The sequence below is a fragment of the Prunus mume genome, linkage group LG6, assembly GCF_029339155.1.
Source record: "Prunus mume cultivar Tortuosa linkage group LG6, ASM2933915v1, whole genome shotgun sequence".
NCBI classification, from domain to species: domain Eukaryota; kingdom Viridiplantae; phylum Streptophyta; class Magnoliopsida; order Rosales; family Rosaceae; genus Prunus; species Prunus mume.
The window spans coordinates 7252812-7266509 of NC_142703.1; the positions used below are offsets into that span (position 1 = coordinate 7252812).

Below are 13698 nucleotides of genomic sequence, written 5' to 3' on the forward strand. Positions count from 1 at the left end.
AATTATGAAGAAATTATATATATAAAGTTGATGATGACTTGCTTGATCATAATAATTAGTTGCGTGCACGCCCATGGTTGCATTATATGGTTGACATCTTAGACATGGTCGTCTTTCTTACTAGCTCACCTAATTCCCAATCATTTCCTGGATATGAATGAACATGAATCTTTTATTATTTCCATTAAATATTTGAATTTGAAACTTTCCTTGGCAGGTCATGGGACATGCATATCTATTCTGTCACCCTAGTCCATAACAAAATGTTTTATGTCTGGTCGTGGAATATGCCTCTTATTATTATATAAATATATACACACATATTGGTGATCACGATGAAGAATAAGCTTACCTCAACTCAACGGTCCACCAAGAACATCTTTTCAAGTTGATATATAATAGTGTATAGTTGAGCTTGAGCTCATGTCGGCTAGGCCCAAAACTACTTGTTGGGTTTCAAAATTAAGACCTGCGCTGGTCTCCATGTCTACTTGTTTTGGTTTTTCCAGGGCATGACGTCTACAAAAGGAATCTTGTAAGAATCTAATCAACAAGAATTTATAAGCGCCATGAATTAGGTGGTCCAAACTCATATCATGATTCATACATCATACATACATATCATAGAATACTTGGACCAGTTCAAACTTGAAGCTTCTCATTCTCAAATTGTGAAATTAAGCCTCATGTCATGTGTGACACTGGCAGCTACCATTCCCCATAAGCGCACACGAGCAGAACAGGAGACTGACTTCTGTTTGTACACGCACAGCTAAAAAGGCAAATCCACCGGTAAAATAAGCGCAGGGGCAAATCTGTCGTGTTCTTTTCCCAAAAAAAATAAATTCACCACATGAGGGATTCTGACTTGTCCCATCCTATTTTTCGCATACAAAATAAAAGTAGCATTGCCTATGTAAACAGGCCAAAAATTTACAAACAATTCTGCTATAAAAAGAAAATTACAAAGAACTCGCGGTTGCCAGGGATCGAACCCGGGTCACCCACGTGACAGGCGGGAATACTTACCACTATACTTCAACGACTTAGTTGTTAAGGAAAACTCATTACAGCTAACTAATCTGGTTTTGATAATAACTCAATTAAATATTTGGGTTTTGGTTTTGGATGTTGGAGGTTCACTTCTTGTTGTGACATATAATTTTACCAAATGCATTCGTTGTCTTTATATCATGCATCAAAAGGTGTATGGGGCCAACATGTTTTGTCCATGGAAATATCACTTGCATGGTTCTAATGGGTGGACTATGATATTGGATGGTGGGGTGGGGTGGGGCTATGAGGGAGGGAGGAGTGAGGTGGTGATATGATGTGTGCATATAGTTCATATTAAATGAGTGAAAAGAAAGAGAGAAAGCAACTTGGGATTTTTGATTTGTCATCTCTAGCTTATCCTCCTCCTTTGCTTTCCCTTTCTCCTTCTCTCTCTCTCTTAATCAGTTGGGAGGTCTGATCTTGATCCATTTTCCTTAGTTATTGCTTCTGCAACTTCCTCCATCACCAGAAAAAAAAAAACAAAACAAAACAAAACAAAAGTCTGTGACTGTCTACTATTGTTATACCCTACTTAAGATTTTTATCAGAATACATACACAGAGAGAAGATAGAAAACCAAGGAGGAAAAGTCAGCATGGATGAAACCCTCTCTCCAGAACCAGACTCAGAAGTTCCAAAAGAACTCAGGCCAGAAGGTCAGGCATCCAAAAGAAGGTGTGTGTGTGTGTGTGTATATTTCATCAAAAAAACTTACATATAAGTACTACTTTTTTTTTCACATAAATACGTTTATTGTTATAGGAAGGTGGTTCATGAGAAGACTGTTGTTACAGTGAAGATAGGAACAAATGTAGGGAAACTAAAGAACGAAGGGCCGCCTTCTGATTCTTGGTCGTGGAGGAAATATGGGCAAAAACCTATCAAAGGATCACCTTATCCAAGGTTTTTTTCTTTTTTTCTTTTTGCTCATGATCAATATTGGTCTCTTAATTTTAACATCTTACATGGCCTCACATTTTATCTTTTAATTTCCTCTAATTAAATCTTAAAGTCCCCAAAGAAAAAGTTATCAGTTCATTATTTGTAGTCATGCATGTTATCATCTCTGATCACATATCATCAAGAATTTGCAAGCGAGGCTGTATTTAATTTCAGAAATGAGATTAACAATTAGGACTCTCTGTTTAAATATTGCTGCTTTTTAATTCTCTCTGATGATGCAGAGGCTACTACAGGTGCAGTACATCAAAGGGTTGTTCTGCCAAAAAACAAGTGGAGAGAAGCAAAACTGATGCTTCAGTGCTCATAATCACCTACACTTGTAGCCATAATCATCCAGGCCCTGATGTCTCCTCCACCACTAACTTGACCCAATTGCAACCCAGCACTGAAGATCATAATCTCCCAGCCCTACTTCCCAAACAGGAAGAGCAAGAGAAAGAAGAGCAAGAGAAAGAGCCAGAGAAAGAGAAAGAAGAAAAACAAGGAAAACTAGAAGACCATCCTGCAATGAAAAGTGATCATGAAGATCATTTTCACTACATTCAGTCCCCAATTAGGTCTTCCCAAAATATTATGATTGAACAAGAAGAAGACCCTTTCCTAGAGAAAACCCATGTCTCTAGCACTCTTGGGTTCCTCTTGGATGAAGAGCCCCTCTCTTATTCCCAGCTCATGAGCTTCTCAACACCCAAATCTGAAGAAAATGACTTCTTTGATGAGCTTGAAGAACTACCCACATTTTCATCTTTCCCAAGCTTCATGAGGAGCAATCTCTCCCTTGAAAGGATTCCCTCTGTCCCCTCTTGATCCCAGTGGACTTGTTTTTAGTGTTTTTAGTGTTTGCAGCCCTTAGAACAATGTACCTAGCAAAATATTGTTAATATATATGTCATCTTCATGCCTTTAGCCCACTACCAGCGCTTGTTTCTAGTCGGCATCTTTTCTAATATTTCCCATTTTGGGTTCTCGAAATGAGAAAGTTGCATCACTTTGTCATGAGCAAAAGTTAATGGGTGGGTGACTGGGCGGTCCCTCTTTCACCACAAAAACACAGAGACACACAGTGGCAGAGGTTTTCATAAGTTAATTTAAAGATGGCACGAGGTCCACGAGTGCTCTCAGTCATCTTTTGGAGATGAGGTGTTGAGTGTTCTCTTTTTCTTTGAGTGGTTTGGTTTGGTGGAAGGCGTTCGTCCTTCTTTTCGGAGAGTTATGTGATCAATCAAAGCAGGCTAAGCTCCTTTTTAAAAAAATTCAATGGGTGGTTGATTTGGTGGAGGAAGATGTTTGTTTCTTTGGCATTTTGTTCCTATTTTCCTTTGATACAAAAAGATTAGGTTCTGGAATCTCGATACCTACAAAGTCTATGCTGCATTTGGCTTTTGGTGTTTTATCGTTGCAGATTCTCTCTAGAAAAAGCCAAAACATAAAACTAACAATTATATCCGCTTGTGGGAAGAATCTGCATAACTTTCATGCAAATGGAATATCACTTTTTCTATCTCGATCAATGAACACACAAAATAACTTTTTCATATGTCATTGCATTATTGGTTAAGACTCTCCGTCACAAGAAAGTTTTTCTGCTATTATAGAACTCAATACTGCCCATATCGGTTAAGACTCTCCGTCACAAGAAAGTTTTTCTGCTATTATAGAACTCAATACTGCCCATAGTTGTCAAATCGCCGGGACCATGTATGCAAGGCATTTGCCGTACTCGTCACCTAAGTTTTAAAGATGGCAGTAATTAATTGGTTGGAATCAGAAAAGTCGGGCGCTTCCTCCTCCACAGATTGGAGTTTTATCTGAGCTTCTTAAGTAGCTTATCCGAACCCAAATGAGAAAACTACAGACATAAGCATCGGTAGCAAGTCAATTGTCATAATTATCACCATGACCTAAGAGGATGCTTAAAGAACACGAGATGCATTAAGGGAATTTTCTATTCTTTCATGAATCAATTATTAGTTCAGAGGGAATTAACAGCAAAACCAACATTTCTCTTCTCTGATTGACGGATATTAACATCATTCAGCATTAAAAACGAACTCCGTAAATGTTACTCTCCTTCCCATATAACTCTACAACATAGCCCTGTCGGTACTTGCCACAGCCGGAGAAGTTCAGACACTCGATTCACCTTTACTTTCCGCAACAGTTTGCTCAGCTGATTCATCTTCACTTGCTGTTGTGGCTGCCAAAGGTTGGAAAGCTTTGAGAGGATTCGATATCACACCATCTATAAGCCCATAATCTTTGGCTTCCTTCGCACTCATGAAGAAATCACGATCTGTGTCTTGATTGATCTTTTCAAGACTTTGACCAGTGTGGTAGGAGAGATAACCGTTCAAGTTTGCCTTATGATGCAGCATCTCATTTGCCTGTACAGCATGTCAACTCTTTAATCAATCTTATTTGCCATCACTCAGTTGCTAAGTGTTTAAAAATTTTACAAGAATTACAGACTTCAAGGATTTCTTCTTAAAAACATGTAACTCCATTGGTGTACAAAATAAGGCACCCAAGCCACTTCAAGAAAATAATAGGACTAAAATCTTCTATAAATCATCACCAAAAAACACATAGCAATAATAATAATAATTTTTTTAATTGCGGGTTAAAAAATTTCAAGACATCATGAGTTTTACTTCAATCTTTAAAGGTTTAAGTACCAAAATAAACAGGTATAATAGCCAGCAATTAAAGATTATGCAAGATGTGATTGTTAAATTAACATGAGGTCCCCACTATATATTGAGAGATTTTTCCTTTTTGGCTTTTGGACAACATGGATAGAGGTTTCAAAAATGTAAACAAGTAACATACCTGAATATCTATGTCAGTTTGCCCACCTTGAGCTCCACCAAGAGGCTGATGGATCATTATCCTCGAATTTGGCAAGCTGTACCTTTTTCCTTCAGTGAAAAAACCCAAAAATATTTAGCAACTTCAGGACACAAAACCACAAATTATACAAGTCACAGGCACAACATGGATTGGTTACCTTTGGTACCAGCGCTGAGCAGGAAAGCCCCCATGCTGTTCATGAAAAGGCAAAAACATATATCAATCACTGATGAGTGGTCAAAACCTTTTTTTTGGATGCTAACATTAGCAAAAAGTAAGAATTTTGGCCATCAACAAACAGCTATTTAAAGATCTGAATGCAAAGCCATCCAGTAATATGATATTAATATATCAGTCTTATACGCATTCAGCAAATGTAATCTTTCACAAACTAGCAACACTTGAAGCTTAAATCTGCCTCAGCATCTTTAGCCCATACAGGCTATACAGCCATAAGAATGATAAATAAACCACCCTTACAAATTCTAGACAAAATGGGAGAAAAATCAAAGGCAGAATAGTAATGACCAGCTGCACCACCCACAAAGATAAGGCAGAGGAGGAATAGAAAAGCAAAGAACAAAAAATCAAGTCAAACGTATCTTGAGGCAGGAAATAGAAACATGTTTAGAATAATTTTTCATTACCAACACCGCTAATTATATCTATATAAGTTAACACCAAAGACATACAGACACACACGTGAAGACTCATTAATAGTAACAGGGGGAAGAGAAGAGTATTATAGGCGCATGTACCTAGCTGCAAGCCCAACACATACAGTGGATACATCAGGTCGTATATGCCTCATAGTGTCAAAAATGGCCATACCTAAGCAGATAAAGAGCTAGTTATTCAAGTAATATACAAAACTGCCTTACGAACAAAAACTGTAAACATAGCAAGACGGTTTCCTAGGATAGATCATACCAGCAGTAACAGATCCTCCTGGTGAATTTACATACATGACAATGTCCTGTTCAAAAATCAGAAGACACACTAACCGATCAATCAATTGCACAATGCTGTACAATTCCAAAAATCACTGCATGATGCATGCAAGAGGAAGAGAGAGTCAGTACAAGCGAAGAGCAGAAATGGAATAGCACAGACCTTCTTAGGATCAACAGCATCAAGGTAAAGAAGTTGAGCAACAATTATGTTTGCCATATCATCATCAACAGCTCCCCCACAACGTATTATTCTCTGACAAAAAAAATTAACAAGAAAAGCATTAGTTAAAATAAACTATCTACAGGCGCAGAACCCACCAAATTCCACAGGGGAAAAACACCAAAAGCTACTCCTTACATGCTGGAAAAGCTGACTAATAACACCCTGAAAGCGTTCTTGCACCATAGGGGGTGGGCCCTGTCCCTGTGCATATGCTGGAAAGTATGGAGAAGATGGAACTTGCACATCCTCCCTACAGCATCAGATTCAAATTGACATAAACATAAACGAAAGATATGCATGAGCTTTCTTATCCAAGAAAAGATTAATCATGCAGGGATGAATCAACAATAAACCCACCTTATGGACCAAATTCCTTGACGAGAACTCCTTTCTGGTGCCCAATGTTCACCAGAGTAAATAGCTTTCACTGGAGAACTTTGGAGATTTTTGCTCTTCCCAACTAACTTATTCAATTTCCTGCAAAACATTAAAACCGTAATGTTTTATCCAACCCCAATAAGCTGGAAATAAACCCATAAGTTTTTCTTTATGTTGTGGTAAAATTTGACAAAATTTCCAAAATTTCAAGAATAAAGTAGAGATATAAAATATAAAGAATTGGGTTAGGAGAAATTCAAAGTGTCAGCATCCCATATGATTGGTAACTCCCTATAAAGTGAGCTTCAGCTGAAGAAGTTCCCCAAACTCCCAGATAAACAATACAACACCGAGGACCAAACATACAAATACAACTCATAACTTTCAAATATCCCCATCCCCTTTCTCAGCAATTAGTTGGATTATTGGGTTTGCCGCAAAATATGAAATTCCTAATCTTAACCAGTCCACATAGTTATATTAAGGCTATAAAGATGAGACTCACTAAATAATGAAGATGTTAACAAATTCAAAATCAGAAATGAATGAATATTCTCTAAAAACCAAGCATCGAGAAAAAGAAGAGTTAAAATTCAAAATTAACATATAGAAATTAAAGTTAGTGAGAAAGTACCTTGAAGGTAAGCGTTGGAAGGGGAGAGAGAGGGCCTGTGGTTGGGGAGACGAGCTAGGGTTTGGGACGAAGCCAAGGGAGTTGAATCTGAGAGACGAGGCCGATGTGGAAACGCACGTCTGCGACATTTTTGTTTTATCTTAACGTAAATGAAGTAAGCAATGAAGTTAAATTGTAGGCGCCTTATCTGCAAAATAAAGCTCAGGGCTCACGGCGGCAGAGTACACTCTGGAGAGTGGAGTGTTGGAGCAAGCAACAACTTACCACCTTCCACTGTAATATCTTGTCCTGGCGCTTTTCTGATTCTATTGCATTGGGCCATTTTTCCATCAAAGCCTAAAGGCCATGGCCCAATAAAATCTAGCCCACAGTTTTCCACTATTTGTGGAGCACATAAATAAAATTATTTTTGAAAATAACACTTGAATTTTAAAAAAAATTGAAACTTTTTTTAATAAAACTGTTCTATTTTAGTTCTCCATCATCAAATTTTTTTTTTTTTTGGTTATCTTATCATTTATGAGGGTAATAATTGAATTTTTGTTAACTAAAGCCTCAAGTATTGAGAAAACCCCATGGCATTGCTTGTATTTAAAAAATAGCCTCTGAAGTATTGAGAACATATTCAAATAAAAAGAAGAGGCATCGCCAATATATCTTTTTTTAACTTTGCTGAAAACACGATTGGAATGCGGATGCAAATTGCAATATGAAAGGAGAACTATTTTATTTTTTGCTTTCTACAATGACATATGGACATTTAAATAATATGGAATATTAAGTTGAACTGAAGTCAGTTTGTGACAAGGTTAGATCAAATTGAATGGTCAGAAACTTCTATTTATTATAAATTTCTCAACTTTATAATGTTACACTACGCCGAATGAACCCAAAGTTAATATAAATAACAAACAGGGCACAGGCTTGTCTCACCATGAAAATGAACCTTTCCAAAACCACAACAAAAAAACTCAGGTATCATAAAACATGGAAGGTATTATTTATATATTAACCCTAGAGGCTTATTACAGCCGAAAAACAATGTGTACTTGTATAAACTTCTCTACACCGAGCTAAGAATGTTCTCCCACCAACCCCAAAATCTGTACTTAGACATCTGCAGAAGTTACCAGCATACTTGAAGGCTAAAACAAGGTTGTTGCCGACATTAGCCCGTAGTTTATGCTTGCATCGTTTCCTGGATTGCCTTGTAGCACTTAAGACTGCAAAGAGGAAGCTTTGACTTAGAATCCCTATACTTGTACGGGTTGGTACATGATGGACCCGCACAATTCTCACGCGGAGGAGGATAACTGAATTTCCATACCACAAGATGTTAAGACCATCACCAAACGAGCATAGATATTGGGTAAAACTAGCAACAAAAAGAATTACCTGCAGGGTTTAGAGTCAAATAAACTGGGGAGACCCATATCATTAGAGAATGTCACTACAGTCCCCGTTGGCCCCATCACGTATCTGATGGAGTTTGATGGAAGTGTCAACATGTTAGCAGCCTTCTCCTGCATAAAGTACAGTGAGTACAAGATGGAACTGCTAGCATTTTACAGAGGCAGAAGCACAAGGGGGGGAGGGAAGGAGGGATACATCCCATAGTTTACAATACCTGTGCCAATTCTTCTTGGCGCTTCTTTATCTTGTCTTCGCGCTTCTTCCTGCTGGAATCTTGACCGAGTATTTTTCTAATAGCCTCAGCCTACATAATTCAATAACAAAAATAAAGGCTGATCTCCAATTCAAGAACTCCAAATAAATTAAAGGAAAATGACAAAGGAATAAAGAGCAAAATAAAGCATACCTCTGATTCCCTAGCAGCCTTCTCAACCTGCAGTCTGCGTCTCTGAGCAGCCTCAGCTTTCTTCAGTTGCTGCTCCACGTCCGAAAGTTTCCCCTTTTGCTCTGTGATCAACCACAACAATCATAAAATGGAAATATTACAATTAACTACACTAACGAAAGAATTTTAAAGTATACAAAATATTGGTGGAAAAGCTCACTTCTAGACGGTGCAGGTGGTAATCCATTTGGAAACTCAATTAAGCTTGAACCAGGGGATGAAGAGACATCTTTGCTTGACTGAAGGGCCCGTTGACGAGTTGTGAGAGTCATTTCCTTCTTACCATCCATCAAAGAGTCAACAGATTCCTTCTTCTGTTTCTTTTTACCTTCAAGCTCACCATCAGATAATGAATCTTCATCTTCCTCATAATCAGTGTCTCCAGATGCTCTATCTGTTCTCGACTTCTTCTTAAGGTCTTTTCCCGACCTTGATGCACCAGCATTATCAATATTAGAAACTGCAGAAAGTTTTCTATGTTTCTTGCTAGACTCTTCGTCATCTTCTCTATACCCTGCAGTAACCTTCGATGTTTTGAGTTTCTCCAGATACCGAATCTCGTCATCCTCTTCATCATCTCCAAATTCTCCATCAAGAACACGCCTCTTAGGCACCCGCTTGCTCTTACGAACTGGTTCAGATCTATCTCCTTCCTTTCCAGAGGTGTTTTTTCCCGATATCCTGCCCATCGAACAATTATCCCTCCCAAGACTGAAACCACTTCTCGAAAAATCCTTCCACGGAATTCCTTTTAAGCCGCTCTTCTTATCTGAAGGGGAATGATTATCATCTGAATTTTCCTGCTATGGCAAAATTTGTTTACAGAAAAGATCTCAACAGACTAACAATAATAAAATGCATTTATTTTGTAAATATGCACACATAAATGCAAAGGATAATTTTCCATACATAACATATTCTAAATTTCCACTTATCCAATTAAAACGGTCCACGTGGTGACAAGTAGATACTCTGATCTGGGTCATACCAACAGTCGCTTTGATTATCAAAACTTTTTAACACAAAATAAACATTCTTTTATAATAAATACACTAAAAATTCAAAATTTTCAACAACTCAGACATTAATGGCCCATAACCCATATGCATCAATCGCAAATAAGATGATGCAAGTGAAGAAGAAAAAAAACTTAAAATCCTCTTGGTATAATTGGGACGATAGTGATTCCGTTACTCACTATGAAAGAGCAATAGTTTATTACCAGAAGATTTGGCTTCTGCCGCTGTCTAGACACATCTGACAATCGAGAAGTCTTCGTAGAAGACCCACCCTCTGCTGTACCATTGAATGCAGAGTTGGCCTGAATTGTACGTGTGACACCACCAACCTTGAGCTTAACCTTTTTTACCTTGTTCTCATTTCCAAATCCATCTAATCCTGACAACCTAGTACTTGGACTTTCACCATTCATCCCGTCAAATGCATCAGCACTTCTTGACTCTGATATCAAACCATCCTTCATTATGCTTGTGCTTTTCCAATTAGCAGGAGCAAGGACACCTTCGCTAGACCTTTTGTTATTGATCCCATTTCGTCCTGGCTCATTATTGTAAAATGAATTAAATTCACCATCCTTACTATCATTTTTGTGAGGTTTTTCGCCGTTGCCTACAGCAGAGGAAACCCTGGCCATACATTCATTAAGACTACACTCTTTTCTTTTAGAATTGGCATCACAACCTGCATTCTCATCACTTGAGACCTTGCTCTGATCATCTGAAGGTGTCGCTGATGACAATGATGACTGATCATGGAGTTCGTTGTATTGCTGTGAATCAGGTCGAGGTCGGCGAAAAGTTTGACTTCTCTTCCTTCTTACAGCATTGCTGATACTGTCCAATCTATGACTATTGCTAATGTTTTCCATGACGGAGAGTTGTTACAGCCCAATTCTTGTGATGCCACTACTTATCAAAACATGAATAAGAAAAAACACACCAACGAAGTACTCCAGCGATGCCAAAATCCCTACCCAACAAAAAAAAAAGAAGGAAACATATATAACTATTTGCACAATTATAAATAAACAAATCATATGCTGTTATTTTCAGTAACATAGAGCAACAGAGGGATAAGGATGTGAAGCATTCATTATATGAAAACCATGAGAACAAACAGCAAACATAGTATTAAACTATGACAACCAATTTGGAATGGAAGAAAATTAAAAACAATTTAGGTTTTTGGAAGGGTTAAGGGTGTTTAACAAAAGCTCTTGGCAATAACACAAATTTTTTTGGTTAGTTGATCAAAGTATACAGGTGAAAACCCAGAATCCTAGAAAATTGTGCCTTAGTTGCTAACATATAACACACAAAAACTACAACAATTAAATCGAAGACATTCAAATGCAAAAAATGGGGCATTACAAAACCTAAAACTTATAAAAGAAACCAAAGCGGGTTCTAGCTAAAATTCAATGAATTCATATATGACAAAAGCCCACCCAAAACGAAACAAACCAGAAGCAAAACGCCCATTGAACACTAGAACAAAAACCCCAAAACATCCATTCACATAATTTAGAAGCAATCGAAATCAACCCCACATAAATAATTGTGAAATTTAAAGCAAGCGAACCACAAGAACACATACATCCAAACCTTAAACAAGTGACCAATATAAAACATAATCAGCATACATACGCCCAATGACACACTCATCATTCATCAGAACAAAGAGAAAACCAATAACAAAAAACAACCCAAAACCCGCTGTAACATATTAAAATCAAATTACCCAGATAGAAAAACCTCACATAATCAACGAAAACTCAAGCAAAAGACCGATCCAATACCTTATGAATCGAACTGAATTGGGACACCAGAAGTCGCCGCAGTGAAAGAAAGCGCAAACATTCCGAAAGAAGAAAGGAAGTAAACCCCGAGAGGCAAAGCAGAGAGAGAGAGAGAGACGCAGAGAGATAATGACTGGGAAATAAAATTGGGTGGGTGAGTAAAAAGAATATGGTGGTGTCTGGTGTGGATAGAGACACGCGGAGTTAGGGTTAGAGAATGGGAAAGAGATAGAGTCAGAGTTGGAGTTTTTAGGGTAATGTGAGAGAGAGAAAGGAGGTGGTGGTGGTAAAGGAGAGGAAGGGCTAATAATCTTCGTGTTCACCATTTTGCTAATTCCACACCAAAGACCCAAAGCCCAAGTTTTCCCCGACCCCAACCCCAAACCCCTCCTGTGGTTTTTATTTTGTTTAGATTGGTCTTTGTTGTTTCTTTCTTTTGTTGATCGGTCACCCAACTCGTTCAACCCACTCAGTAACAACTCAATCCTCTTTCTCTCTCACTCTCTCTCTCTTTCCTTCGCTTTCCTTTTTTATTTCCCTCCTCTTCTACACAAGGTTATGCTGCAAGTGTATGCGCAGGTTAAGACACTGCGCACAATCGGCTTATGTTAGCGACTTCGTTTCTATTATTTTATTTCCACATGGACTGGGGCGTGATTGGACTGCTACTAATGGATCATTTTTTTCTTGGACAACGCTAGAACTTCCATTTCCATGTTCCCTCTCATCCCATTATTCTCATATTTAAGTGTGCTTTGATGATCATTTCTGCGGAAAATAAATCAAATAAGGAATCGTTTATTCATCTAATTGTTATCGATAAAATATAGACAAACACAATGTTATTGTTAACTTTTCATATATTAATCAAAGATTTATACAACTTTCAATTTGATATTTCATCTTTTATAAAAATCATCATCGAAAGATCACCTAAAAAATAAATGGTTTAACCTTGTCATCAACTCACCACCACCACCCCACTCTCATATGCTTCTTCTCTCCCTATCTCTCATCTCTCTCACACTAATAATCTTTCTCCATCGGTGCCCCAATGTTGGCGATAAACTTCAACATGCTCCATATCAGAAAGAGAAGCAAGATGGAGAGTTGCAGAAGAGGAAAATAGTAGGGAGGTGGCGGATTAATGGTGAGTCGGGAATGGGGGCTACTTTGGGAGAGATTTTTGGCATTAGTAGTTGTATACAGTTATTTGCATAAAGAGAAAAATAAACATATAATTGTATACAACTGATAAATATGGAATATTTTCTCTTTGTTGGGGTTGTTTAGTTGTTGAATGTACATTTTGTTTTTAAGAAATGCTTTTATTTTATTAATAAGGGCAAAATTGGAGTTGAATGTGTAAAAGAATTTTGCTGGGTAAAGTTGGGGGATATTTGCTGAAATTCAAATAGGACAAAATAGAACAGCTTTTCTTCTTCCTTTTTCCGGTCGAATTAAAATAACATTGGCTAGCGATTTAATATGGGACAAGAAGGGATGGGTCATAAGCCCATTGGCTAGCGATTACAACAAAGGTACTCTGTAAGGCCCTTACCCCAATAAGTTATTGACCCAGAAAAAGCCCAATTCATCTCCAGTCGCACATGTAATGGATCAAATTTTAATGTTAACTGGGCCGAGATTTGTTCCCAGCCAATCAAGGCCCATCATCATGCGTGTGGCGCTTTAGCTTTTTAGACTCGAGTTTGGTAATTGGAAGTTGGAACCACCTAATTGAACGTGATTGCAAAGCCATCAAATATCCACTTACCTAAGCAAACCCAAAACAACCAAATGGAACATTATAATGCCCTTTTTTTTCTCTGCATATTTCCATTTGCAAGGAATGAAATGGAGAAGAACAAAAAACAAAATATCTCCCTTTTTTTGCTTCTTTTATCTTTCGTGAATATTTAATTCACATGCACATTGCAAAGAGTTTATAGCTTAAGTGGCTAA

The 13698-nt window shown here is 37.8% G+C and overlaps 3 protein-coding genes across 6 annotated transcripts; 1 reads left to right on the forward strand and 2 right to left on the reverse strand.

Moving 5' to 3' along the window:
* The first annotated feature begins 1370 nt into the window (after positions 1-1370).
* On the forward strand, positions 1371-3024 carry LOC103334065 (uncharacterized). 2 transcript variants are annotated; one of them, XM_089053806.1, is made up of 3 exons: positions 1371-1731; positions 1819-1959; positions 2253-3024. In XM_089053806.1, exons 1-3 carry the CDS (start codon positions 1652-1654, stop codon positions 2824-2826), a joined length of 795 nt encoding a protein of 264 aa, XP_088909932.1. In that variant the 5' UTR covers positions 1371-1651; the 3' UTR covers positions 2827-3024. The 2 variants fall into 2 exon arrangements, with proteins under 2 accessions (XP_088909932.1, XP_008235213.2); XM_008236991.2 differs by having other exon boundaries at positions 1373-1731; positions 2241-3024.
* A 923-nt stretch (positions 3025-3947) lies between these two features.
* Positions 3948-7324, reverse strand: CLPP5 (nuclear encoded CLP protease 5). Its single transcript, XM_008236920.2, has 9 exons — positions 7058-7324; positions 6403-6522; positions 6181-6295; positions 5983-6075; positions 5800-5845; positions 5628-5700; positions 5027-5061; positions 4849-4937; positions 3948-4403 (listed from the first exon to the last, which is right to left on the reverse strand). The coding sequence occupies exons 1-9, from the start codon at positions 7183-7185 to the stop codon at positions 4146-4148; spliced, it is 957 nt and encodes a 318-aa protein (XP_008235142.1). The 5' UTR covers positions 7186-7324; the 3' UTR covers positions 3948-4145.
* A 552-nt stretch (positions 7325-7876) lies between these two features.
* On the reverse strand, positions 7877-12305 carry LOC103334003 (uncharacterized). Of its 3 annotated transcripts, none has more exons than XM_008236918.2 (7): positions 11734-12305; positions 10138-10904; positions 9076-9715; positions 8877-8977; positions 8685-8774; positions 8453-8580; positions 7877-8370 (listed from the first exon to the last, which is right to left on the reverse strand). In XM_008236918.2, exons 2-7 carry the CDS (start codon positions 10801-10803, stop codon positions 8238-8240), a joined length of 1758 nt encoding a protein of 585 aa, XP_008235140.2. In that variant the 5' UTR covers positions 10804-10904; positions 11734-12305; the 3' UTR covers positions 7877-8237. The 3 variants fall into 3 exon arrangements, with proteins under 3 accessions (XP_008235140.2, XP_008235141.2, XP_008235139.2); XM_008236919.2 differs by having other exon boundaries at positions 7877-8280; positions 9076-9718; positions 11734-12270; XM_008236917.2 differs by having other exon boundaries at positions 9076-9718; positions 11734-12266.
* Positions 12306-13698: the final 1393 nt, after the last annotated feature.